The sequence below is a fragment of the Polistes canadensis genome, unplaced genomic scaffold (assembly GCF_001313835.1).
Source record: "Polistes canadensis isolate GaletaPanama2010 unplaced genomic scaffold, ASM131383v1 scaffold_3, whole genome shotgun sequence".
NCBI classification, from domain to species: Eukaryota; Metazoa; Arthropoda; class Insecta; order Hymenoptera; family Vespidae; genus Polistes; species Polistes canadensis.
In genome coordinates this window covers 104,540-129,928 of record NW_014569550.1, presented here as the reverse complement: position 1 = coordinate 129,928, position 25,389 = coordinate 104,540, and the positions used below count along the sequence as shown (strand labels likewise).

At 25.6% G+C, this 25,389-nt stretch overlaps 4 protein-coding genes across 8 annotated transcripts; 3 read left to right on the top strand and 1 right to left on the bottom strand.

The window, feature by feature from the left end:
• Nucleotides 1-651: 651 nt before the first annotated feature.
• On the bottom strand, nucleotides 652-4,962 carry LOC106786872 (eukaryotic translation initiation factor 2-alpha kinase). Its single transcript, XM_014748745.1, has 12 exons — nucleotides 4,689-4,962; nucleotides 4,389-4,515; nucleotides 4,079-4,253; nucleotides 3,808-3,961; nucleotides 3,558-3,726; nucleotides 3,216-3,480; nucleotides 2,799-3,117; nucleotides 2,630-2,735; nucleotides 2,333-2,538; nucleotides 1,506-2,232; nucleotides 1,090-1,437; nucleotides 652-970 (listed from the first exon to the last, which is right to left on the bottom strand). The coding sequence occupies exons 1-12, from the start codon at nucleotides 4,817-4,819 to the stop codon at nucleotides 821-823; spliced, it is 2,877 nt and encodes a 958-aa protein (XP_014604231.1). The 5' UTR covers nucleotides 4,820-4,962; the 3' UTR covers nucleotides 652-820.
• Nucleotides 4,963-4,999: 37 nt separating this feature from the next.
• Nucleotides 5,000-12,273, top strand: LOC106786861 (nuclear pore complex protein Nup155). Of its 3 annotated transcripts, XM_014748724.1 has the most exons (28): nucleotides 5,000-5,268; nucleotides 5,564-5,724; nucleotides 5,816-5,953; nucleotides 6,056-6,152; nucleotides 6,230-6,393; nucleotides 6,489-6,634; nucleotides 6,717-6,982; nucleotides 7,065-7,315; nucleotides 7,404-7,657; nucleotides 7,744-7,917; nucleotides 7,999-8,104; nucleotides 8,176-8,390; nucleotides 8,473-8,570; nucleotides 8,647-8,839; nucleotides 8,915-9,009; nucleotides 9,083-9,179; nucleotides 9,308-9,385; nucleotides 9,469-9,665; nucleotides 9,773-9,920; nucleotides 10,149-10,384; nucleotides 10,477-10,624; nucleotides 10,723-10,821; nucleotides 10,898-11,018; nucleotides 11,101-11,211; nucleotides 11,292-11,412; nucleotides 11,508-11,630; nucleotides 11,735-11,865; nucleotides 12,119-12,273. In XM_014748724.1, exons 2-27 carry the CDS (start codon nucleotides 5,589-5,591, stop codon nucleotides 11,844-11,846), a joined length of 3,924 nt encoding a protein of 1,307 aa, XP_014604210.1. In that variant the 5' UTR covers nucleotides 5,000-5,268; nucleotides 5,564-5,588; the 3' UTR covers nucleotides 11,847-11,865; nucleotides 12,119-12,273. The 3 variants fall into 3 exon arrangements, with proteins under 3 accessions (XP_014604210.1, XP_014604218.1, XP_014604199.1); XM_014748732.1 differs by lacking the exon at nucleotides 12,119-12,273 and having other exon boundaries at nucleotides 5,602-5,724; nucleotides 11,735-12,111; XM_014748713.1 differs by lacking the exon at nucleotides 12,119-12,273 and having other exon boundaries at nucleotides 11,735-12,111.
• A 726-nt stretch (nucleotides 12,274-12,999) lies between these two features.
• Nucleotides 13,000-18,346, top strand: LOC106785714. The gene is made up of 14 exons (XM_014746398.1): nucleotides 13,000-13,100; nucleotides 13,890-13,976; nucleotides 14,090-14,351; nucleotides 14,429-14,587; nucleotides 14,784-14,874; nucleotides 15,000-15,136; nucleotides 15,235-15,367; nucleotides 16,195-16,207; nucleotides 17,190-17,451; nucleotides 17,516-17,641; nucleotides 17,717-17,807; nucleotides 17,871-18,007; nucleotides 18,075-18,207; nucleotides 18,293-18,346. Exons 1-14 carry the CDS (start codon nucleotides 13,013-13,015, stop codon nucleotides 18,344-18,346), a joined length of 1,773 nt encoding a protein of 590 aa, XP_014601884.1. The 5' UTR covers nucleotides 13,000-13,012.
• A 554-nt stretch (nucleotides 18,347-18,900) lies between these two features.
• LOC106786953 (huntingtin-interacting protein 1) lies at nucleotides 18,901-25,096 on the top strand. Of its 3 annotated transcripts, none has more exons than XM_014748879.1 (19): nucleotides 18,901-18,990; nucleotides 19,365-19,454; nucleotides 19,996-20,200; nucleotides 20,409-20,472; nucleotides 20,560-20,917; nucleotides 21,002-21,063; nucleotides 21,143-21,417; nucleotides 21,505-21,701; nucleotides 21,800-21,938; nucleotides 22,022-22,109; nucleotides 22,188-22,276; nucleotides 22,361-22,564; nucleotides 22,679-22,859; nucleotides 22,944-23,231; nucleotides 23,386-23,627; nucleotides 23,730-23,882; nucleotides 24,079-24,179; nucleotides 24,249-24,478; nucleotides 24,593-25,096. In XM_014748879.1, exons 3-19 carry the CDS (start codon nucleotides 20,156-20,158, stop codon nucleotides 24,760-24,762), a joined length of 2,886 nt encoding a protein of 961 aa, XP_014604365.1. In that variant the 5' UTR covers nucleotides 18,901-18,990; nucleotides 19,365-19,454; nucleotides 19,996-20,155; the 3' UTR covers nucleotides 24,763-25,096. The 3 variants fall into 3 exon arrangements, with proteins under 3 accessions (XP_014604365.1, XP_014604374.1, XP_014604356.1); XM_014748888.1 differs by having other exon boundaries at nucleotides 18,958-19,187; nucleotides 24,596-25,094; XM_014748870.1 differs by having other exon boundaries at nucleotides 18,960-19,187.
• Nucleotides 25,097-25,389: the final 293 nt, after the last annotated feature.

Sequence of the window (25,389 nt, the reverse complement as noted above, 5' to 3'; positions counted from 1 at the left end):
TGAATTAATTTAATTAATTTAATGAAAAAGAGTATTTCAGTTTGAAATTTTTTTTAATTTATTTTAAATATATTTTATTCATGTGTTAACCTCATGCACAAGTTTTTACACTTGTTGTATGTGGGACTGTTGTTTAGCATAGATAACATATTAATAATAATAGTGAGATAGATCTTTACTCTATTCGTATCTTGGAACTATCGTCACAGGATCGATAAAATAAGCAGTTGAAAATATAAATATTATGTTTAGTATGTGTGAATTTATAAGGAAATTTAATCCTAAGCAAAGAAGGAAAAGAGCTACATGAAATAATATAATCTACAATAATTATTATATAAAAATAATAAGACAGCACACACACACAAAAATGAATAATAATTATAATTATGTAGTAAATCTGTTGTGACAATAGTAATATATATATATATATATTTCAATAAATTTTAATTAAAGTCATTTTATTATTTTTATTTTAAAATACACATATTGTCATAAAAAATATATTTTTTTATTTATTCAATTAAAGTTATTTTTTTTTTAGAACATAAAGCATTTGATATAAATAAAAGGAGATTAAAAAATGACAATGTAAATTATTTATAAATATTATATATGTAATAAAGAACAAAAAAATTATATATATAAAATAAAAAGAATATATCGCTAAAAAATATAAACTTTTTTGTAATGATTAAAAGGAACATATTCCAAAATGAAATTATATTAATTATACTTCTAATATTGACAGATTTAAATTTTCTCATGATTTACTGTTACTATTATTACTATTACTTATTAAAAAGGAATATCTTACGAGCTACGGTAATTCAAAATGCCACTTTGAATCATCATTAATGCCAAAACCATTTTCTTTTCTGTAATGAGACAATGGTGGTCTAGCTTTAATCCCTATTGCTGTAGGCCTTTTTTCAGGTTTCTCATCCAACATAATATTCAGTAATTTATGCTACAATATGAAAAATAAGAATAAATATATATATATAAATTAAATAATCTTATTATACGGTTAAAAAATGATTTAATATAAAAATAACAAAAATATATATACTTAAAAATTGCTTTTACCTCAGCTGGATAATGCATTTCAAAATCCTTTGGAAATGATAATTGACGTAAATTTGTAAGGGTCATTACTCTTTCCATTTCTGTACTAAATGACATTAACAGTTCAAAAAAAATAATTCCTAAAGAATATATATCTACTTTGTAGTTATAAACCTGTCCATTCATTTGTTCAGGTGACATATATAACTGAGTTCCAACACAAGACGTATGTAAATTATGTTTTACATCTGTATTTTCATTTCGATCTGACGAAATACAAGTTTCTTTATAGCCTTCGGTCATAGCAGTAACAAGACCGAAATCTCCAATTTTTATCTTGTCATCATAAGCAAAAAATATATTTGATGGCTGTAAATAATAAAATATATTTTTGTCATGCGATGTGGTGATATAAATATGTTAACAATTAAGATTACCTTTAAGTCACGATGAATAAGACCTTGTAAATGAACGTATTCTACGGCATCAACTATTTGATGGAATATATTTAATATTATATGACTATCCCTTGGACTTGTTTGTTTTTTAAGCCATTCTCTTAGGCTAAACCTTTGATACAATTGCATTTGTATATACAAAAACATTTTCATAGATTTACGATGAATACATTTTTCTTTTGAATTAATGGAAGGTAAAGTTTTTCTACGTTTTGTATATTCTTTCTTTATATGCAATGGATTATTATTTTTAAGAGATGAAACATATTGAGAATCATTATCGTCGCTTAAATCATCTTCTGTTTTACAAGATTGTGAGTCAGAACTTTCTGTGGTAGAAACATCAATATCTATGACATTTTCTTCGTTTTCTTTTTTTTCAGAATTTTCAAATACGATAAAAGAATCATCATTGTCATCAACATGATTAAGAGCATAAGCTTCACAAGCACTATCTACAGAAGACTGTTCAGGTATTGAAACCTCTATGTGAATGGAATTATTACATTTTTGTTCACTTTGGCTTGTTTCTATTGAAAACTCTGATGATAAAAACTTCTTTTTAGAAATCCATTGTTTATCATGTTCTTCTAACCAATCAATAGGAGGACATTCAAACCATGCGTTAAAATATCTAACAATATTGCAATGATCCAGCTTTGCTAATGCTTTAACTTCACGCATAACACGTTCTCTAGAACCTTGACTGTAAAATGAATATATAGATAACAAATTTCAATTTAAAAAATATAGATATACTCTATTATAATATTATACTAATAATAAAAGATTTCTATAAAAATTACCTGTTCGGTAATGCAATTCGTTTAATAGCATAATTACAATCATCTATTTTATTTTTAGCTTCAAATACAACTCCATAACCACCTTTGCCTAAACAATCAATTGGTTCAAAATCTGTGAGATAACGTGATTTGAAATTAACATTCTGTCCTTGATCTATAGTTTCTGTAGGACTCTTAGATTCTATGTGTCGTTCTATTATCAAGGGCTGCAATATATAAATGTTTATAATAATAATGAAAAGATTTTACACAAATAATATAACATGGAAAAATGTAAACAATTTTATATTAACTTACTGGAGCTATAGCATCTTTGGCTGTAGCTGTTCCATTTAATAAATGTTGAGTCCATATGAAATTGAGCAGAAGTGCAGTAGTAATCGATATCACTAATACTTCTTTCCTAATAAGAGAATTATTTATATATTTCCCATAACTCTATTTAATTGATTTATTTAAAACTTACCACCAATACCAGAGGGAAACAATAATTACTTGTACTGGAGTTTCATCATCATCATATTCATCATCAGACTTTTCATAGAAATTTCTGATATCTTCATTGTTAGTAAATAATAAATTGGCGTTACTATTATAAGAACATTGATTGTACTTATTTAATTGTAAATATTCTTTTGAATATAAATAGAAACCATTTCCATTAATGTAATCTGAATTATACATTACAGATAAAGCAGTTGCACTACGTACACTTGCTATTTCAAAAGAGATATTCTTATCATCATTTTCTTTTTTACTTAATGGATTAGTTATCAGCGCTGTATCTGAAAAAAAAATTAAATACTACGTTACATGTCCCTGAGTGATATAATATATTTAGAACTACATTTGTATTATATTTAATAATTCTATAATTATGTACCAGAAGCAGGATATGGTTTCCAAGGAATCTGCGAATGTTGTGAAAACGTAGTTGAAGATTGCCCTAAAGATTTATCGACTTGTTCATTTTCTTGTACATATAACTGTCTATCATGCATTCCTATATAAATGCTAGGTGCTATTTGAAAATCAGAGCCCCAAGTCCATTGAGAGTTATCAAATAAATTAACTTGTTTTAATCTTTTGTTATAATTGACACTTTCTTTATGTTCTTCTTGCCATATTGTAACAATTGGAGAATCAAACTATAAGAAACAGTTATCACAAAACAATTCATACAATTACTATTTTATTATTAATGTTTTAAATTAATAATTCTAACCTTATATTGCCATAATTTTATATTAGGAGCATCTTTTTTAATTGCCCAAACCAGTCCTTCTGGAACAATAACTTTAATCTCAAATTCTGGAATTTGTGCATTATTATTATTACATACATTTTGATTGGGAAGTAAAAGTAATTCGTGTTGTCCTACACTGAAGTTCCACCTATTTTAAAAGTAATTATATATTAATAATCTTATTTTATAATGCAATAAAAATTTAAATGATACATTGATAAAACTTTACTTTTCTTGACCACTATGTGGCTCAACTGCTCTGACAGTATTTTGAAGATGTTGAATAACAAGTATTTCTTGATCAATATAATTGTCCGTAGTAATATTATAACAACCATTGATGTTGCATTCGTATATTATTTGTCCAGTTTTACTCAATACTCCTATTAACAAATGAATTAAGATTATAACAATTATATTTAGCTATAGCAATAAATATATATAATAAATTAATTACACATATTTATATATTAAAATATAATATTAAGTATAATAATTACCATAAGATCGTGTTTCTTTCCCTCCAGAAAATACTATATCATCAGAATAACGAAATGAAGAAGATAATAATTGTTCAGTCTTGACTGGTAATTTTTCTAAATTTTCACCATCGAATTTATATAATCCTCCTCCTAAGGATGGAATTAATCTAACCCACTGTCCATTATTATTAAGCTATAAAAAATAATAGATAAATTAAACAGGTATAAAATAAAAACATAAGAAGAATATAATTAATTAAGTAATTAATTATTAATACATTAATTGAAATATTTTATATTTAATTATGTTAGTATGTAATTAATATACTTCTCTTCGATGAATGTTTGACGATAGCATAGGACTTTCGTTAAATTCTAAAGACCATAGTTTCTTTCCATTATTGGTAACATCTAACGCTGATACTTTGCCATCCAATGTACTTACAAAAATTAAACTAAAACAATAAACAAAACATTATTTCATATTAATCAAATAAATATTATTTATATTAGATAGTACAATTTCATATTAAAACATGAATTTATTATTAAGAACATTTATAAAATAATTCAAGTAATTTAGAAGAACAAAATATATAAGACCATTAATTGAATTTTAATACATCACCTCTGAGAATTTTGATAAGGTTCACATATCGTCAAATGATCTATTTTGGCACAGTTAACAAGAGTGAAATTGTATAAAATAACGATTATTGCATAAAAGTATATTTCTTTCCTAAAATATATCTTTGACATGTTTCTTTTAAAAAGATATTTAATTATTGTACACGATGTTATTTTTTTTATGCATAAATCTTATTGTTCATTTAAATACAAAGATAACACACTCATTGCATATAAAGAAACTGCATAATTACATATCTATATGTAAATATATTGTTTTGAATAATACAAATATAACTATAATACCATATATAAATAAATAAACAAATGTGAATATAGCTTATAATTCATTATATTTTATGCCAGCACGAATTTGTACACACACATCATATGACGTAAAGTAACTTGAAGTGAACATTGTGAGTTTATAATCAACTATATTTATTTTTTCGGCCTTTAAGTTTATCAAACTGAATGTGTGGCGCGAATCAAACGGGTGTGAACCTCGTGCGGATACCTGTCGTTGATTAATATGCGTAAACAGTTTTAATTAAAACTTTAAGAAGATATCATTAGTTCAGGTATATAATTATAATTATATATGTTAATATAAATTTTTGTCAAAAGTTATATGTATATGTACAATTATATGCAATAACAATTATTGTTGATTTTATTTATATTGTGAGTTAACCTCTACGTACCGGTTTTTTAAGAGTGAAAAAACATTATTGAAGAAAATAATACATAAATATGTATTGTTAGATAATTTGAATAATTTCTTAACTAATCTATGCATTTGAATATGTAATCCATAAATAGATATCAATATTTTTCATTATAATACATTGTTCTTATACAACTTGTTTATTTCAGTATTGAAGAGTAAAACGTTAAGAAAATGTCACTTACAGAAATGGAGCCGCTTAAAATACATTTAGATGCTTTAGAAATGGCTGGGAAAATGGTTGATAAACATATCACTGCAGATAGTAATTTTCCATCTTTAATTAATTTAATGCGATGCAATATTCAAGGTATGTAATATGTTATAATACATATTAGATTTTATTATTATTTAATATTATATTATGTAACCAATTATTAATAAAGATAATATTTTAATAGGTGGACCAACTGTTAGTGGTCTTGACGATCATGATTATCCAAGTTTAAATGGATCATCAATAAATTTGACAAATATAAATCAAATGAAAATACATAGTAAAATTCCTTTACCATCTGAAGTTATGGAACATTTTGGCCGTATCCTTATAATATTTTATATATATATATATATATATGTTTTTAAATAGTTTACAGTCATTTGTATTTTAAATGTGTATTATTTTCTTAATATTTATTTAGATATGCAATGTCATTGTATGATGGGTTTATTCACAGAAATTTCGAAAGCATGGCTTACGATTGATAGCGATATTTATGTGTGGTCATATGAAAACGAGTAATATTTATTATTTTCTTGATAATGAAATAATGAAATACACTAATTGTTTATAATTGAAAAATTTTATCTTGTAGAGCTGATGTCGCATACTTTGATGGATTGAACGAGACTATTATAAGCGTTGGTTTAACCAAACCAAAACCAGGCATATTTCAAGGGTATGTCAAATATCTATTAATTTTGACTACAACAGTTGAAATAACTATACTGGCAGTAATACTGAATGAGAATGATAATGGTAATATATTTCTTCTTCTGTTTTTTTTCTGTTTATTAATATCCTCTCTCATACATGTTTTATGTTCATATACAATGAAATCATTTTATTAACAGATAAATCAATAGAAATGCAATTGGTACCAGAACCCATTTTTACTGTCACTACTGATGGTATTGGTATAACCACCATTGCCAATACGAATACTGGTAGAATTTTTCTTGGTGGTAGAGATGGTTCATTATTTGAAATATGTTATCAGGTAAATATATTGGAAAATTAAAAGAAATAGAAATATTGAAAATATCATTTTCATCAAATAAATATTTATATGTTGTTTACAGGCAGAAAGTAGTTGGTTTAGTAAACGTTGTAAAAAAGTTAATCATTCTGAAGGGCCATTATCGTTTGTAATACCTTCATTTGTAACTATGGCTTTATCTGAAGAAGAAGCAATAATACAAATTTCCATAGATGATTCTCGTAATATTTTATATACTTTAGGAGACAAAGGTACTATTACCGTTTGGGATATTGATAATGGTGGTGCATCCAAAGTTACATCTTTTTCTCAAAGTTCACTAGTTCAAAATACTGTTCATGTTGTCAAGTATGCAATTTTTTATATTTAAAGTTCTTATATAATTTTTATAAATACACAAAAATTATATATTTATATTTATTTAATATAGAACTCTTGATAGTAATAATTTTCGACCTCTGGTGAGCATATCTGCTATAACAGAAAGTGAATCGATACATTTGAATTTGGTTGTGGTGGCAGCTACTGGAACACGCTTTTATTTCTGCTGCACACCACCTTCAAATCCATCGAGTAGACCGCAAGGACTTCAATTAATACATGTCAGATTGCCACCAGGCTATGCTGCCAATGCTCCAGTAACAAGGCCCAAAAAGGTTCAAATGGCGCATTACAGAAAAGGTTGATTAATTTAGAACTTAATAAAATTTGATAAACATTAATTTGTTTAAAAATATTGTCTTCATATCATTTATTTTTTCGTCTATAGGAACATTAATACTTGTCTGCGGTGGTGATACAGAAAGTGCATGGTGTTTAAGTAACGATGCATATCCTTTCACAAATTATTTAGCTGAAACTCAAAGTATCCTACCTCTTGATAGTCCCGTGTGGGCAATGGCAGAAATTATTGGAGAATCGGCTATGCATATGGATAAACTAAGCATTACACAAGGAGAACCACCTCTTCTTGTTAGACAACACATGGAGCCACCTAGAAAGTTTATATTTTTAACAACTCAGGTATTAAAAATAAATAAATATATTATTTATAAAATCTATTTTGATATTACCTTTCGTATCTGATAATTTTGTTTATTTCTTCATAGGGTGCAATAATTTTAATTCAAGTACGTCCTGTAGACATTTTAAGGCAACTTTTGCTAGAACAACGTGGACCTGATACAGAATCAGTGCGAGCTTATTTTCAATCGCAATCTCCAGAACAAGCATGTGCAACATGTTTAATTTTAGCTACATTAGAATCTTCTCAAAACACTCAAGTACTTTATAAATATATTTATTGCAATTTATATAATGATAATAATAATATGTCAAAGTATATTTTCTTCTTTTAATTCTAGTTATGTGAATGGGCAGCAAGAGCCTTTTTCTTATACGGTGGACAAAAAGTATCAGGGATTATTCCTACAATTGATAGGCATAGCAATTTTCCTAATATACATACAGGTATTACTAAACATATATACACTCTGATATAAATAAGCAGAACAAAAAATAATAGTTAATTTTTATTTTAGCAGGAGACCTACGTTCATCAACACCTAGAGTACAAATTTTTGATACAAGACCTCAAGCATTTAGGCAACAACCACAAATGGGTCTAAATTCTGATGTTACTTTGCAACAATTTTCAGCAAAGCACGGAGGTTTATATTTGTATGTAGGAAGAATACTTCGACCTATATGGAATCTGCGTTGTATAAAACAAGAACTTGTAAACAATAAAACTCAGGTAACTAAATAGAAATAAATTACTATGACATCAGATAATATATAGATATAATTCTTGTATTATATTTTATAATGTGTTACAGATATTTAGTACAATTCCACCTAATCAAATTAGATGGATATTGAATCATCTACAAGCTTTAAGGTTTTTTCTTAACAAAAATACAAATATTACTAAGCAGTATGTATCACACTATTACATAAGTCCTATAAATTTAATGTAAGCTGTATGTATATTTCTCAAATTATTATTACAGACATAATAGTACAAGAAGTATCACGGATGAATTTGAAACAACGTTACCTAATCTTTATCAAGAACCTATTGTAGAGGAAAGAAATTCCTTAGATGCTCTAAAAGTTTTTATTACTCATGCTTGTGAGGTGTTAGGTTTATGGGAGATTTTATGCGAGAACCAATTAAATAATATTATTAATTGTCTTTCTAAGGTAATTGTCGTTTGTTATAATTTTCTTATATTTTTTTCTAATCACTAATTTTATTTTCCTCTCCCTTTTCTTTAGGATCAAATTAGTCAATTTTCTACGGCCACGTTTAGGGATTTAATCTTAATTGGACATGAAATATCATCTTTACTTATCATTCATTTAATTGATAGGTATAATATATATATTATGTATATACATAAATATTTTAATTTTTCAATTACATTTAATTACAAATATTTTCAGTTATCTTGGCGACAATGCATCTATAGATGCAGTAAGTTCCAGATTAAGAGAGGTTTGTCCAAATTTGTATAGAAGTGAAGATGCAGTATGTTCAAAGGTATGCTAATTGTATGTATATATGTATTATTTTTATCAAAATAATATTTTGAAAATATTTAATTTACATTTCTATACTTTATAATAATAATTATTTTTAATAAACATATTTACAACAATAAATTGTAGGCAAATGAAATAATATTGAAAGCAAAGAATTGTAAAAATTCAGATGAGAAACAAGTTTATTTGCAATCTGCATTAAAGGTAAAAAATATTAATATATATTTCTTATTTATAAAATTTAATTAAATTTCAATATAAACTAACTATTGATTTTTCATATGCAGCTTTGTAAAGAAGTAGCACCAAGATTAAATTTAAGTGCCGTGTGTCAGCAATTTGTGGCTTGCCAGTTTTATACAGGAGTTCTAGAATTATGTATCTGCTGTGCAAAAAGAATAGATCCTCATAATGCTGCATTACATTTTTATAAAAATAATGAACCTGTAGAAGATCAAGAAGGAAATATGGCTTATATAAAACGGTATGATATTTTAATCATTTTTATTTATCAAATAAAATGACGTGATTATGAATAATACATTTCATATATGTATACATATATATAAATATATATCTTTTTTATTATAGATTAGAAATTTACAAAGAATTTACTTCAATGTTGGATCACATTTTTAATCAGAACATGTCAAGTCCGTTAACACCAACTATACCAAGTAAACCGGGACCAGCTCTACATAATACTTCTGCTGTACCAATAATACTTACAAAAGACATAGTAAGTTAGTCTAAAATAAGATATGTTAATGAAATATTAATATGTTATACCAAAAATCATAGAGACAGAGGGAAAAATACATGTTGCATTAGATATACATATATATGTACTGTTTGTTTCTGAGAAAAAGTCTCTGGGAGTAACACAGGGGCAAAAGAAGTTTCACGGCAACTGTAGATAAAAAAAACATTTGAACATTTTTAATATTTCAAATATTATACTTTTTAGTTATATGAGATTATAAATGATGCATTACATTCCCCTTGTGAAATACTTCATACTGCGGTATATATATGGATGATTGAAAGAGGACTACACGGAGAACTTGTTGCTCTTGCAGCATCTTCATTAGAAACTTATTTGAGTCGTGTTAATGCACCCGAATTACTTTGGCAATTTTATGAAAGAAATAAAAATCATGCTGCTGCGGCAAAAATTTTAGATTCTTTGGCTACTAAACCTTCGTACGTATTTATATATTTTTATATTTATATTTTATTTATTAAAAGTTTATTTAGTTTATGTATGCTATACTAAATTTAATATATCTTTATAGTTCAGAGATATCATTGTCAGAAAGAGTAGAATATTTAGCACGTGCAGTTGTTTGTATGCGAAGTGATCAAGCCGGTTATGCACCTTATCTTGGAATTTTCTTACGTGAATTAGAAGATAAATTAGAGGTTGCTAGGATACAACAACAAGTAAGTTATATGATCTATTAAATACAAATAATGTTATATTTGTATCAATATATATAGATATATAAACAATATTTATATATTTTTTAATTATTTAATAGATACTAGATACGATCTGTAGCCAGCAACATATTTTCGATCCTGTGACTGTCCGTGATGCTAAGTTAAAGTTGAATTCTTCGTTACTCGATATTACACAGGTTTGTAAATTTAATAATATTTGTATTAATAAAATATTAATTTGAAAATTAACAATTCATGTATTTCTTTTGATAGCTTTATGAGGAATATGCAGAACCTTTAGAACTTTTAGAATGTAAACTTGCTATAATTCATTGTTCCGGACACCAAGATGCAATGTTAATTCAAGGAATTTGGACCAATATAATCAACAATGGTATTTATTTTTAAGACACATATATAGAGCACCTATTTCTATTTTAATATGATTAAATTTGTAATTGCATTTTTAATTTTAGAATTAAAAAATGCTGAAGCGTCATCTCCAGAAGATAAAATGGCGATTCTAATGACCAAAGTTAAGATTCTTGGTCAAGAATATTCAGGATCACCACATTGTTTTCCGATAGGTAGGCAATCCAAAAATATACGAAAAACATTAGAAATTTATTAAAGACTAATAAATCGAATGAATTAATTCTTCTTTCAGAGTTCTTAATAGAACAATTGGAAATAAAAGCATGTAAATTAAAAACTTCAAATAATTGTATTATTACAGTATTTTTAAAGTTAGGTGTATCGATGGAAGATCTTTTAGATTACTATGATAAGTATGTATAAAACTATTGTGATAAGTATTTCTGTTCAATACAAAATTAAAATAATACTCATATTACATAATTACTTTACATTTTTTTTCTTTTAGGATGATTGGAAAAAATACACGTATTTGGTTAAACAAAGGAAATGAATTCCATTTAATAGATTCCACTGCAAATTTAATCAATTACATTATCCAAAATCAAAATATTACTAATTCTTTTAACAGGTAAACGATTTTATTCTTATAATATTAAAAAAAACATTGGTTTATTTAAAATTGACGTAAAAGAAGTACCTGTCTACTCTTTCCCTTTTTTCTTTTGTTTTCAGAGAAAAACTAATAGTTAAGTGCCAAGATGTTGTCTCTAAGTGTCTAACAATTTTATTTAGTAAACCTAATAGTGAACATCTAATAGCAAAACTTAGATCGATGCGAATGTAAAATTAATAAATAATTCACAGTAGGTACAAATTAAGATAATGCATAAATAAGTATTTTTTGGAGATCTGGACATTTAACACAATAATTTTAAACAATTGTACATCTTCTTGGGATAAGAGCCATAAAACTAATTACTGTTATCAAACAGTAAGACTGTTTTAAAATTTTTTGTATTTTTTAATGTCAATTTTCTTGCAACATATATTACCGAACTATTTTTGAAAAATGATCGAATTTAATAAAAACTGTTTATCATTTCTGCTCATTTTTAGGATACAGAAACCTATTATCCTATATTAACCTAGAATCCTACTTCCTAAGGAAGAATGCTATGGCAAAAGAAAAAGATCATGAGTGAGTTTGATATAATATCAATATATTAATATTTATATATGTATTATGTTTCAATAAATATTTTCTTGTACAACTTCTTCTTCAGCTTGATATTCGTTATTTAGTTATAATTAAAATTATTGTATTATTCCTGTAATAACAATAGCAAAGAGATACCATAATACACAAATCCAATGAAATAAGATAAATTGAAAAAGTATTACCTGTGTAATCCATAGGTTAAAAACATTTTGTGTTTCGAGTAAATCAACGATAACGAGAAACATTTGAAAGTGTTCTAAGAAGAAAGAAATACTAGGGAATCCTACTGTGTGTCCCATAACTATGAATTATTTTCAAAAAGAAAAACACCCACATAAATGACCACATCGAAATATGAAAATAATATGTAATAATATCGTAGTTTAAAATATTACATGACAAACGTGATTGATATACAAGGTTTTTTTTATGTAATAGAGAAATGATCTAAATATTACTGTGGTTTAAACTGTTCTTATACGCAATTTGATAAATTGTTGGAGAACTATATTTCTCTAATAAATAGAGCATAATTGAATATTATTTACAGACTACCATTTTTCTATATTAACAATAACAACTTTAGTAGTATCAATTTTGCCGAAGAAAATTGTTAACTAAAGCTGAATCGATCGAAAGTGAAATTACACAGTAAAGAAGGAAAATTGTCGCTCATTATTTCCTTGACACTCTAAATAACAGCTAAGTAACATATTATACAAAGTTGATATCTTAAATCGATACTAATATCCACAGCTTTCAAATAAATTCTCGAAGTTGTTCATTGCACGATGGATTTCTTTGAGCAACGATACTACGTATTAAATAAACGTTTAATGTCTTATTTTGGTATGTGGCCATTAGACAATTCTATAAGAAGTAAATTATTATTCTATTTTGTTATATTTATCTTTTTTACTATGTACGTGCCAGAGGTAAAAAAATATAAAAACAGACAAAAATAATATTTTGCCGAATGAATGGCCCCATAGTCGTTTTATCAAATTGAAAAATTGTAATCATTTTGTTAGCAGGTATTTGAAATAACGGCATCGTGGACCCATACTGTTTTAATAACACTATAACTGAAGATTTAAATAATGAAATGAAAAACAAAATATTCTATATATATAACTTTATTAATAAATTAATATTTTTTTTTCATTTTCTTTTACTCTTTCTTGATAAAGCGACTTTCGGGTCACCATGCTTACGAATGAATATAATATAAAAAAAAACAAAATCTTTCTATATAGAGTATGCCAAATTTATTTAATATAAAATTATTTATAATATTTATTTTTCTTTATTTCAGGTAATTAAAATAATCGAATTAGGGACAACTGATATGGATGCTTTCATTGAATGCATACCCCCCATACTGGTGATTAATTGTTCTATGATAAAAGCATTTAATGTCGGTTATCATATGAATCATGTAATGTTATATATTTTATAATTTAATATATACATGTATATAGTATGTGTGTATTGTTTATATTAAAATAAATGATACAGATATATTTTAGTTTATAAAATATGATATAAATATATTATTAAAAATTATTTATATTAATTTATTTTAAAATAATAATATATTATTTCATTTTATAAACACATTACTTAATATTTCATAGTTTCAAATTCTTTTAAAACATATTGAAAAAGATTGGAAAGGTTTGACAGATGTTAAAGAAATGGCAATTCTTTCAACATATTCTGAATCCGGGCGGAAATTAACAATATGGTATACGTGTATGTTAAAATCAACAGATAACTATTCCAATTGATACAATATTATATATATATCATATACGCGTATTTTTACAATATATTAATATTTATTCTTTTATATTCTCTATTCACAGTATACATAAGTTTGACAACTACATTATATTTATCAATACCTTTATCACCGGTCGTTCTTAATATTGTATCACCGTCAAACGTGTCACGAAAAATGGAACTTCTTTTTTGTACGGAATTTTTTGTAGCCGAAGAAATATACTTTAATGAAATTTTGTTCTACGATTATGCAATTACATTATTAGTAATTGCAGTTTTAATTGCAACAGACACACTGTACATAGTATATTCAGAACATGCTTGCGGTATATTTGCGATTTTATCGTAAGTGTTTTCAATATATTTGTACGCATCTTTCTAAAAAATATATATCATTAATATTTACAATCATTTTTTTGTAGCTATCGATTAAATAATGTAGGTAAATGCAAGAATATCGACGAAAGATATGACAACAATGTGTTTAATAAAAAAAAATATCATAATTACGATGAGAAACAGGACGAAGAAAATTGTCAAGAGCTTTCATTTTGTGTCAAAAGACATAAATATGCCATTGAGTAAGTAATATAATCTTTTGTTCTTCTTCTACCCCTTCTATTCCACTTTTTTTTATATGAATATATTGATACAACATTAATATAAATATTTTACGATATTATTTTAATATAATCATTGTATTAATACTACTGTTAACCATTAGAAATGAAAATTATACTAATTGACATGCAATGAGAATTTAATTCTTTTTTAAAGATACGTTGAATTACTCCAAAAATGTTACGCAGAATCTTTAATGGCGTTATTATTACTTAATGTAATAGGCATAAGTATTACAGGAGTTCAAGTAAGTACTTCGTAAGTTTTTTCTATCTGTATAAAGGACAAAGTTATAATTCGGTTCAATTAATGAAGACAACCAGTATATTTTTTATTTAAGAGTTTTAATTTCTTTTTTCTTATTTTTTTCAGACTATAATCAATATACATAGTTTGTCAAATGTATTTAGATTTGGTTTTTTAACACTAGGTGAAGCATTTCATCTTTTTTTCTTAACACTACCGGGTCAAAGGATAATTGATCACAGTCTTAAGGTATTTGAAGATTGGTAAGATGATTGTAGAGAATTTGTAAAAATATAAATAAATTATATCTTATACATAAAAAATGATATATATATATTTTTATATATTTTTATATATTTAGTTATGAGTCATATTGGTATAAACTTTCCACGAAAGGCAGAAAAACACTTGGTTTAATATTATTACGTAGTATGACACCATGCCAATTAATGGCTGGTGGTTTATATTCTATGACATTAGAAAATTTTGTTTCGGTAAGAATTTTTATTAAATAATATAAAATATAGTATTTATATATATATATATAATATTAACTCTTCGTATATTTTTTTCTTTTATTTATTTATTTATTTTCCTAAAGTTAGTTCAAACGGCTATGTCTTACTTCACGGTATTATCATCGGTACGATAAAATCTTAACATTTCTACGTAAAAATGCAACCATAAGCAAATTTAGAGCCATCATTTCGGTAAAAAATCTCTATGTATTAAAATTAATGATTAATTGTAATAAAATAGTAATAAAAGAATTTTACCGTAATAGAAAATTTATAAGGTATATAAATAATATCTAAATAAAAATGAAAATAATTTTTTAAATAATATTAAAAAATTACAAAATGTGTTTAAAAGAAAGAGAAAGAGAAAGAGAGAGAGAAAAGAAAATAGTAAAATACAGAAAAAAAAAAACATTAAAACGACAACCATATCGATTAATGTATGTATATAAATACTATATAACTATCTTTTACTCTCTGTTATCAATTTTATTATCGGACAGAAACACCGACACCGATATCCGAGGTCATTAACTTCGATAATAATAAATTATAATATTTCCTGATTTTGTAGGTGTTTATTTAATTAATTCTATTAATAATTTTATATTAATTATTATTTTATTTTCATTTAGTAATCCAATTAATTATTTTCAAATAGTATGTTTAAAAAGTCTTTTATATATATCTGAAAAAAAAAAATTATTATTTCATATTTTTTCGTGTTTATGAAACAATAATTAATAATATTTATGATCGGTTTTTATCTCATATATAAAAATGATGTCTATGATATTGAAAAGGTAGAAGAAAGAGGTGAGACCAACCATGAAAAGGATGAGTAATAATTAATAAAGTTAATAAAACTTTATTTCAACAACTTTCGACTAATTGCAAAATAAATAGTATAATTTACAGTCTTGTTTTATTACCTTGTAATTACTGTAATGTTTGTCGATCTATATTCGAAAATTACATTTCTCCGTGAAAACGATATAACTTACGATTCAGTAACGAGCTTGACTGTAAAATAGTACGTTTCTACCAATATTTCATACACAATCAATCATAATTATAAAATATTTTCAAATTGTTCGTGTCGTCAAAGTAAATAAAATGGATTTATTCGATGATCCTTTATATAAAATTAATAAATTTTTATTATGTTGCATTGGTCTTTGGCCGTATCAACCTTTCATTCAACGAATTATTATACACACTTGTTTAATTATTCTAATACTCTCTCTTGTTATACCGCAGGTATCTTATAATTAATTATTTATATTATATATATGTTTTTGTTACTTTTATTATAAAATATCTAACTATTTGTGTGTGTATATATATAAAATCAAATACGAATACATACGTTCTTCTACATATACTAATATACACAAATAGATATTCAAATTATGGGATGTTTTGGACAATATAGACACTACGATTGAATGTTTGACTCCTCTTTTAACTGAATCAATGATTATATGCAAAGGATTCAATTGTAAAATTAATATTCACAAGGTAAAAACTTTATTGAGAAAAAAGAAAAAATTACTTTAGAATTTTAGTTTAATAATTAATATTTTTGTTTTATAGATGAGAAAACTTTTGAAACAAACGCAAGTGGAATTTCAATATTTAATCAAAGAAAATGACGCTGTTATTTTTAAAAAATATATTGAAGAAGGTAAAAAGATGACTATTATATATACAGGTACGTCGGTTTTTTTTTATTTGATAAAAATACGATAGGAAAATATCCAATTTTTTTAATAATTATTTTTTGTTTTAATTACAGTTTCTATATACTTCGTAGCATTGACATATATAATATTACCATTAACACCTAAAATTCTTGACATAGTTATTCCTCTTAACGAAACACGACCGATAAAATTTATATTTTATGCAGAATATAATGTCGACGAAAAAAAATATTTTTGGTATATTTTGATGCACGGATATGCCGTTTCCGCTGCAAGTATCTCAATTTTGATAGCGACTGATACATTAATCGTACGTTATGTGCAACACGCTGTTGCAGTCTTTAACGTTATTGGGTATGTAATTATTATAATAATAAAGATATAATATTTATATATATTTTATTTATATTTATTTAAGATACCGATTGCGAAATCTTAAGAAATGTGTTAAAAAAGATAACGGAAGTAATAATAATATTTCAATCAATGATAAAATCCATTGCCACATCATTAATTGTATGAAACAACATCAAAATATATTACGGTAAGTGTAAACAAAAATTCGTTATTTTTAACTATAAATATAATTATGAAGTAATTGTATAATTATATATATTAGATTTACAGATCTTCTTGAATCTACTTATAGTCATCAAATATTCTTTGAAATTTTCATTAATATGCTATTAATGAGTATTACTGGAGTACAGGTACTACATTGTAAAAGAGAGTTACATATTAATGTTAATATTTTATAATTATTAAATTTTCAGACTGTTATGAAATTAGGAGAACCGGACGAAGTTATTAGATTAGGTTTTTTCTGCATAGGTCAGGCAATTCATTTGTACTTTGTAAATATTCCAGGACAAAAATTAATTGATCACAGTGTTCTTTTAACTGATTCTGCGTAAGAGAAGAATTATTTTTAAAAATGATTTTAATTTTTTTATTTCTATTTATGCAATGTTTTCCAGTTATTTCGGAGAATGGTACGACGTGCCACCAAAATCAAGAAAATTATTATCGATGATTATACTGAGAAGTTCAAAACCTTGCAAATTAACAGGTGGAAAAGTTTTGGTGTTATCGATCGAGAAATTTAAAAATGTAAGTATATATTTTAATTTTTAATAGGCACTCTCTATTATATATATAAATTATGAAAATAAAGCATCAAGTATTCAATTTCAAGGTACTCCGAGCATCTATATCATATTTTACAGTACTTGCTTCATTGAAAAAATAATCGAATATTGAGGTATAACTCCAACACTATCGTTAATAAAAAATTCTCATTGTAATGATGTTGCTTTCCAAATAACAATAGAAATAAGTATATTTTATTTTTCACAGCTATATTATACAATAAAATATTGAATATTTTCAATGTATGAGTTAAGTACTTTATTAGGTTTTTATAAATCGCGCACATTTTCAAATATTTCAAATGAGAACAAATGCAATAGTTAAATAACCAATAGTAATAGAAATATAAAAAAATACGTAAATCAAATACATATAATTTTATCAATTTAATCTCATATTAATTCAATTTTATATATATATAGAGTAATTAGAATAATGTCATATTCAATAAATATTAAAAATAATTATACATATTATTTAATTACAAGAATTTAATTGTAATTATAAATAACAATCTCAATTGTTAAAGTATATCCTACGTGGTATTGGATGAAAAATGAGCACGCACCAATCAGAAACGTTCTTGTAAAAAAGCAACCTTAATTCTGATTGGTTAGCCATGAATGACATGATACATATGAATAGATAGAAAAGGCAAGACTCAGACAACATGCAATCATTTTCATTGGTGTATCATTGAAGGTTAATTTTTATTCTGCACCAATATCTTCGGCATGCATCAGGGTGGGTCACGTTGACATTGCCGTTTATTTACTGCTTAGGATTGTAATTTTTTTTTTTCACTTTCACTCATTGATAAAATAAATATATATGTATATATATGTATCGATATACAATATAAACGTGTAATAAAGTTAATAAGATTTTGTCAATGTCATAATATATAAATGGTGTTTTCGAAAATGAACGCTAATAAATAGGTTCGTTTTTAATCATCTCTAAATTGACTGACAAAAGTTATATATGATAATATTTACAGTGTAGGATAGTAGTCATACTTGATATAAAATTTAAATATTCGTTGCATTTTATCTACATATACACATTTATAGTATATAAATATATCGATGAAATATCAATCGCGCTTTTTCTATTAGAATTTTAGCATGGCTTCATTGTCCTTACGAATATTACAACAAAGAAAAACTAATTTGGATTTAGAACGTAAAAACATCGGCAAATTACAGGTATGTTTTCATTATTATTATATCTTTATTTTAAATGTTATTATTTGATTCTTGTGTTTATATTTTGTTTTCTTTATTTTGTTTACACAATATTCCAAATCTAACGTTTATTTATCTATAACACATTTTTGTATATAAATTTATAAATTGATAATATGGTAGAAATTTATCTACGTTTATCTATGTTTTCCCTTATTCGTTCTTCGATAAGTAATTGTTATCAGTACATTTTCCCATTCCTTATAAAATTTGTATCAAATCTAACTCTTCAGTTATATGTGACTATAATATTTTTCTTAATTATGTTTGAAATATTTTAATTTATTAATATTAAATACTGACCATTATATCATATTCATGGGATAGAAAGGTGTATTTTTAATAATCAAAACTCTGACTATTTTGTTTTATCAATATATTATGCTTTAAAATATGACAGATATTATAATGAAACTTGTAATGCTTCGAATATATTTATTTTATATATATGTTATTAATTTTCTATATTAAACAAAAAATTTATTCTTTTTTGTGCATATAGTTTTGCAGATAATGTGTACAGTTATTGCAGCATTTGATCCACCCACATATTGTATTTTGGGTGAGCGATAAGTCAATAAATGATGATCTGTTATATGTGTTGATTATTATGCTATTATATTTGCTATAATTTCTTGTTATAATCATTTTGCTCTATTAATATGCCACCTGTACTACCATTAACTGATAAACAACTGCATCAACTGGTAAGTAAACACATGTGTGTTTAGTAAAAAATAGTTTAATTATATAAATAAATATAACACTTACGTAAAGCTTAATATAATACATATAAATATATATAATATATTTTTTTCTACTGGTCTACATTTGTATTGTAGTATATTTATAATGAGATTAATTAAGTTTATATATTGTTTGTATTATTTTATAAATAATAATATCTATTTGCAGATCATTAGTATTGGAAAAGCAGTGAATCCATCTGAAACCCCTGTTAAAGAAAAGCATGTACGCAGTATCCTTTTATTTAATACATTACTAAGAAATGTATTAACTTTCAATATCGTAATATATATATAGAATGATCCTTATTAAATAATAGATGCCATTATCAGCACATATCAAGATAAAAGTGGTTCTATATTTTGGACGTTTATACTACGGCAACCTTTATTTGAACATCAAATCGTTGCATGGAAATTTTGCCATGTTTTACACAAAGTATTACGAGAGGGCCATCCAAAAGTAATCAGCGATTCCCAAAGATATTATGGTAAATTGGAAGATATTGGAAAACTATGGCAACATCTTCGGGAGGGTTACGGCCGTCTTATTCAATTGTATATACGATTATTAATTACAAAGTTAGATTTCCACAAACGCAATCCACGTATACCTGGAAATCTTCAGGTTACTGCCGAAGAACTCGAAGCGATTGGTGAAAATGACATAAATATTTAGTAAGTTTATTTTCTATAATATAAACAATGTTTTCTAAACTTACACATCATTTATATATTGTTCTTTTTTTTTCCTTTCTTTAGTTTTCAAATGTCAGTGGAAATGTTTGATTATATGGATGATATTTTAAATTTACAACATACAGGTATTTTTTTGACTAATATTTGAATAATAATAATAAATATTAAAATAATGAAAATGTTACTTACATTAATAAATTACAGTATTTGGATCATTGGATATGTCACGTTCAAATTCAATGACACCATGTGGACAGTGTCGACTTGCACCATTAATTCCGTGCATTCAAGATGCATCTAAATTATATGATTATTGTGTTAAAATTTTGTTCAAACTTCATGGTGCATTACCTGCGGATACATTAACAGGTCATCGCGATAGATTTTCGAAACAATTTCAAGAACTGAAAGGTTTTTATAATACTATTAAACACATGCAGTATTTTAAACATTTAATAACAATACCATCCTTACCAGAGGTAATTTTTTTTATTAATTTATTATTAAATAGTAAATACACAATGGCGCGCAGTTATAATAAAAATATTATATGCTTCTAATTACAGAATCCACCAAATTTCCTAATACAAGCTGAATTAAGAACATATGTTACACCAATTGTTGTACTACCTCCAGAGGAATCATTGGATAGTGAAACCGTAGTTGATAGTCTTATTGATACATCAGATACAAGTTCATTACCAGGTGATCAATTGGATTCTTCTCGGAATGGATCTATTTCACCCGATGCATTAACAGAAAGGTGATTATCTTTGATAACCATTTATACTTACAAATGAATTATGTATAAAGTTTCTTAAAAATTACTTTCACATAGTCACATGATTAAAATTATTATAGGGATAATCTTATTAAACATTTACATCAAGAAAATGGACGACAAAGACAAGAACTACATAAATTGCTTACAGATCATCAACGCATTGTTGGAGAACTTCGAAATCGTGTTTTAGATTTGGAATCTGCTCTTAGTACCAAAGTAAAATTCTTTCAAAATTTTACAATGAAGATGATATAGATTGAAATTATATAACTCTGATTATACATTATTTTCTATTTTAGGGAAATGAAATTGTATATGAAAAGCAAACAAATCAAGAAATAACTAAACAAAAGGAAGATGTGTTTGTTCAACTTCAGGAAGTTAAAGGTATATTATAAATCAGTATTTGTATTTACGAACATAACATTTTATTATTATTATTTTTCTTTTTTATTATTATTATAGAAAAAAATAGGATAGTCGAAGAGAAGTTTCATAAACTTAAAGATATATATTCCAAACTAAGAGAAGAGCACATTGATTTAATTAGAAAGGTATGCATACAAATGATTTGAAATATTTTGTGTTTCATTTCTTTTTGCTTTATTTTTGCTAACTAAATATATTGTGTTTAAAAGAAAGCTGATGTAGATAAACAATTGGGTGGAGTAAAAATACAACAAGAGCAATCGGAGCGCAGAGCTGTTGAAGCAGAACAACGTTTACAAGAATTAATACAAGGACAAGCTACTGCTGAACAAGAAGCACAAAGAGTTGCTCAAGCGAGGGCAGATTTAGATGATGTAAGAAAAGAATTTGATGCTGCTAAAACTCAAAATTTGGTTAGTATAAGACTATTAATATTTTTTATTTATCATTACTATTATTACTTTCGTTACAATAAATGATTTAATATATTAAATGAATAAAATTATGCCTTTAAAATGGTATTTCAGGCTTTAACAGCAAAAATAGATTTTATCGCATCTGAAAAAGCAGCTGTTGAAGGTAGTCTTCACGATTTGTTAGCACAAAAAGAAGAGTTAGACCAAAAAATAATAAATTTAGAATCCGAAACTGTACGATGGCGTAACCAAATGAAAATAGATGCTGATACTAATCTATTTGAAATAGTTTGTGAGTTTTTCGTATATTTTCATATATAATATTATAATAAATATATTTTATAAAAACTAACAAATCGCGACATAACTATTTTAGTGAGCTGTATATGCGGAGCAGAGTCTATTTTGCAGCATGCAATGCATACGATTGATAATCCAGCAATAACTGCTGTAACTTGTACACCGGATTACCTGAGAGAATTAGTTAATCCAACCTTGGATTCGCTGGATGCTTTAAATGCATCATACAACAGTTATGTAAGTGATGCTACAAAGGGAAAAATGTTAATTCGCAGTACAACTTATGCTGCTTATATGCTTGCATTATACTTGATACATGCCAAATCTACTTCAAATACAGCAACAGATATTGTCTTTGGTGATAGTAAGTCTTTTTGATCAAATTTTGCATCAAACTAAAACTATTAATTCAAGATAGTTATATTAATCCATACACTATTTTTTCTGATGGATAAATAGAAAAAATATTTCTATATTATTCGATAATTTGTGTTACAATGAATAAAATATTTTTCAAGGTTTAGCAGATGAATGTAAACAATTAGGATCACAAGGTTTAATGATGCTCACATATATCAAAGAAAAATCACCAATGACTAAAGAGCAAATAATCAATGTTAAAAATCAATCGAAAAAAATCTCAACTATGAGTGAAAAATTATCTAATGCTAAAGGAAATGTTGAAGCTATTGGTGAATTAGTAGAAAATGAACTTTCTAGTATGGATAAAGCTATAGAAGAAGCTGCTAATAGAATGCAAGTAAGAAACTAATAGTTTTTGTTTTTTCTTTCGTACACATTAATAAATTACCTTTTGTCAACAAATTAATGATACAATTTTCTCAATCAATCTATATATTAGGATATGCTGGATAGATCCCGTGCAGCAGATTCAGGTATAAAATTAGAAGTAAATGGAAAGATTTTAGACTCGTGTACAGATTTAATGAAATGTATAAGAATATTAGTTAAAAAGTCCAGTCTATTACAACATGAAATTGTGAGTCAAGGAAAGGTTAGTAAAGATCATATTTTACGGATGCATAGATTTATCATTTTTATTTATTAATAATCATATTATTATATATGATATATCAATAAATCGCTCCTAGAAATAGCAATAAAAAAAGCTATTATAACAGGACAAAGTCCTAATAAAATGAGGAAGAAGAAGAATAATCATATTATATTAATATTTACTTCACATATAGGGTACAGCTTCTGCTACAGAATTTTACAAACGAAATCATCAATGGTCTGAGGGTCTTATCTCTGCTGCAAAAGCTATTGCTATGGGAGCAAATTTCTTATTGTAGGTATTAACAATGTAGAGATTATTTAATTATTAGAATAATATATATTTTTGTACACTTCTTGACAGGGAAGCAGCTGATAAAGTTGTAGCTGGTTCTGGAAAGTTCGAACAATTAATGGTCGCTTCGCAAGGTATTGCTGCATCCACGGCACAACTTGTAGTTGCTAGTAGAGTCAAAGCTAATAGAAATAGTAATAATTTAGCTGCTCTTTCTGAAGCGTCCAGAGAAGTCACACAAGCTACGGCTAGTGTTGTTGCAACAGCAAAAAGCTGTAGTCAGCTTGTAGAAGAAACAGGTAAGGGAAATGAATTCAATAAAATGTTTTATGCAAAAATGTACTCTTTTATAATAATTCCATAGATATATATTTTTTTTTATGGATTTGATTACAACATTTGAAATTTTATAGAAGATTTAGATATGTCTAAATTAACATTACATCAAGCAAAAAGACTAGAAATGGAAGCACAAGTACGTATTTTGGAATTGGAACAAACATTAGAGACCGAAAGGTTACGGTTTGCAGCCTTAAGACGTCACCATTATCAATTGGATAGTGATGACCAATTGGGTGGTTAATTTATATCTAATATGTGATGTATGTGTGATCAACATATGAGCGCTTTAATATTTCCATTAATTTGTTAAACCAAAATGTCACAAATTTTTTCTTTTTCTTTTTTTAACAAAAATTTATACGTATTTATAATATTTTCATAACAATAATGTACACACGGTTTAATTAAATACTGTTGGAGCAGAAACTGACAGTATCAGGTTTTTAACTGCATATACATTTGAAACATTATTTTGCACCAATTTTGTTTGTCGCACTTTACACGTTTAATGAAGAAGTCTGACTTGTATTGAAGTTAATATTCTTTTATTAAATAAATAATAATATATTGCTACATACCTTTCTATTTTTTATGTAAATATATTTATGATTAAATTCTACGTAATATATACATTTATATGTGTATTTAAGATATGAAGTATAATAGTAAAGTAAGAAAATAAATTTATTAAATTTCTCAACTTGTGCTATTGCACAAATAACGTAATAAGAGTAGAAATGTACAATTTTGAAATTATATCAATATTAAGTTTGATCGAGGCGAAATCTAAATTATTAATAATAATAAAAATAGTAAAAAATAATGACAAAAATTGTTATCTTGTGTAATAATACATACAAATAAATGT

Bases quoted from the DNA above. Each gene is read 5' to 3' on its own strand.
- LOC106786861 (XM_014748724.1), top strand. From the start codon at position 5,589: ATGTCACTTACAGAAATGGAGCCGCTTAAAATACATTTAGATGCTTTA. The intron at 8,105-8,175 runs GTATTACTAAAC...TTTTTATTTTAG, and splicing joins TTTTCCTAATATACATACAG to CAGGAGACCTACGTTCATCA. The intron at 9,180-9,307 runs GTATGCTAATTG...AATAAATTGTAG, and splicing joins AAGATGCAGTATGTTCAAAG to GCAAATGAAATAATATTGAA.
- LOC106786872 (XM_014748745.1), bottom strand. From the start codon at position 4,819: ATGTCAAAGATATATTTTAGGAAAGAAATATACTTTTATGCAATAATC. The intron at 2,736-2,798 runs GTAAGTTTTAAA...TTCTCTTATTAG, and splicing joins GTTTCCCTCTGGTATTGGTG to GAAAGAAGTATTAGTGATAT. The intron at 1,438-1,505 runs GTAATCTTAATT...TATTATTTACAG, and splicing joins TTATTCATCGTGACTTAAAG to CCATCAAATATATTTTTTGC.
- LOC106786953 (XM_014748879.1), top strand. From the start codon at position 20,156: ATGCCACCTGTACTACCATTAACTGATAAACAACTGCATCAACTG. The intron at 22,110-22,187 runs GTATATTATAAA...TTATTATTATAG, and splicing joins TCAACTTCAGGAAGTTAAAG to AAAAAAATAGGATAGTCGAA. The intron at 23,628-23,729 runs GTAAGAAACTAA...TCTATATATTAG, and splicing joins AAGCTGCTAATAGAATGCAA to GATATGCTGGATAGATCCCG.
- LOC106785714 (XM_014746398.1), top strand. From the start codon at position 13,013: ATGGATTTCTTTGAGCAACGATACTACGTATTAAATAAACGTTTAATG. The intron at 13,101-13,889 runs GTAAATTATTAT...ATATTGAAAAAG, and splicing joins ATTAGACAATTCTATAAGAA to ATTGGAAAGGTTTGACAGAT. The intron at 14,352-14,428 runs GTAAGTGTTTTC...ATTTTTTTGTAG, and splicing joins GGTATATTTGCGATTTTATC to CTATCGATTAAATAATGTAG.